The following is a 1,523-nucleotide window of genomic DNA, read 5'->3' as shown; positions in this document are numbered from 1 at the left end:
CACTGCCGTGTCCTGCAGAAGCAGCAGGACGCTGGTCACGGATGTTCTATCTGGTGTCTGCCTTTATCACGGCTGAACGGAGGAGAAATTTTGGCCGAGGCAGTAATCACGAGCCGTGAAGAGGAGCAAGCAGATACAGCATGATGGAATGGGGTAGCTGCTGGTGCTGGTCTGCTGGATGGTTGTGGAACGAGTGTAGAAATGGGTCGATGAGAACACCGTCGCCGTCCAGAGCTGCGAGGGCCACACTTGAAGCAGCGGTACACACCGTCTTGAACGAAATGAGGAGCAGCGACGGACGACGAAAATGGGACGGGAGTTGCGGCTTGTATTTTCTTTATTTCACCTCCACATTTACCAATTCTGGATTGAAAGTACACTTTATACATGCATATGGCCTCACAAGTTCCCTTTCAGAACAAACCCTTCTAAGCGTTTGTGGACCGACCTGTGTAGTCGAGCCCCTTCCGAGTCGTCGGGAAGACGAGGAACACCATGCTGGACAGGAAGCCGGCGCCGAGGGGCAGGTTGGTGAGCACCTGCTTCACGTTGCCGCTGGCGTCGGGGAAGTAGCAGCTCTGCACGGCGGGGTCGCTGAACGCCACCGTCAGGAACACCGCCGCCGACAAGCCCGCGTGCGCGAAGTCCACGCACCGCATCCTGAGCCTGTGGAGGTTCCTGAACACCTGCCTCCGCCGCTCCGCGTCCTCCTCCTCGTCGTCGCCGCTGTCGCCGGTGTAGTTGAGCACGAGGAACCCTTTCGCCGTGGCGAGGCCGTAGTAGAGCTTGCCGTCGCCGCCGACGAAGCTGTCGGTGAAGGAGAAGAAGATGCAGGAGAGGAAGCAGAGGTAGAGCAGCGCGGCGGTGAGGTAGCGGTTGGATGGCAGGCACGCGCCGCGGTTGGTGAAGGAAGGGGACAGCGAGTGGAACGCCAGCGCCGTCCCCGTCGGCAGCAGCTTGGCGAGGTTGGCCACGCTCGCCAGCGTCTTGTCGATGGCCGCCGGCGCCGCCGTTGCTGGGGGCGGCGGCGGGGGCGCCTTGAGCTGCCGAGGCGGGGTCGTAGTGGTGCCGCGCAAGGGGCTCGGCGCGGCCGAGCTCTCGCGTATCACGTCCGCGCCGGTGGTGGTCGCCGCGCCCGCGCTGGGCTGCGCTATCTGTTTGCGGACGTCGCCTCCGCTCGGCACACTCGCGGCCGCGGCCATTGTGAGCCAGAGATCGATCGAGCCGGGCACCGAAGTGGGCTTCGATGGATGTGTGGCTAATGGGAAGTTATAGGTATGATTGCTTCCAGTTCCAAGACCAAGCTGCCGTTATAAGGACGGAGTAGTAGGATACAGAGAGTTCGCAAGATACGGCATTGATCATTGATGTTATGCTGATTTTCTACGAGGGAAACAGATTTTCATTTTGTACATCAAATCCAAATTTTCGAAGATGTTTTGTCGGTCAAAGGCAGGTTAGTTGTAGTTCGTGCAGGGACCACACTAATTTCAACTGGAGCAAGTATACAGTACAGTACTACT

The 1,523-nt window shown here is 59.0% G+C and overlaps 1 protein-coding gene across 1 annotated transcript; it reads right to left on the bottom strand.

Moving 5' to 3' along the window:
• Nucleotides 1–319: 319 nt before the first annotated feature.
• LOC101782846 (protein DMP3) lies at nt 320–1,251 on the bottom strand. Its single transcript, XM_004969064.2, has one exon. The coding sequence runs from the start codon at nt 1,200–1,202 to the stop codon at nt 429–431; it is 774 nt and encodes a 257-aa protein (XP_004969121.1). The 5' UTR covers nt 1,203–1,251; the 3' UTR covers nt 320–428.
• Nucleotides 1,252–1,523: the final 272 nt, after the last annotated feature.

Source organism: Setaria italica, chromosome V (genome assembly GCF_000263155.2).
Source record: "Setaria italica strain Yugu1 chromosome V, Setaria_italica_v2.0, whole genome shotgun sequence".
Lineage (NCBI taxonomy): Eukaryota > Viridiplantae > Streptophyta > Magnoliopsida > Poales > Poaceae > Setaria > Setaria italica.
This window is presented reverse-complemented; position numbering and strand designations above follow the sequence as displayed.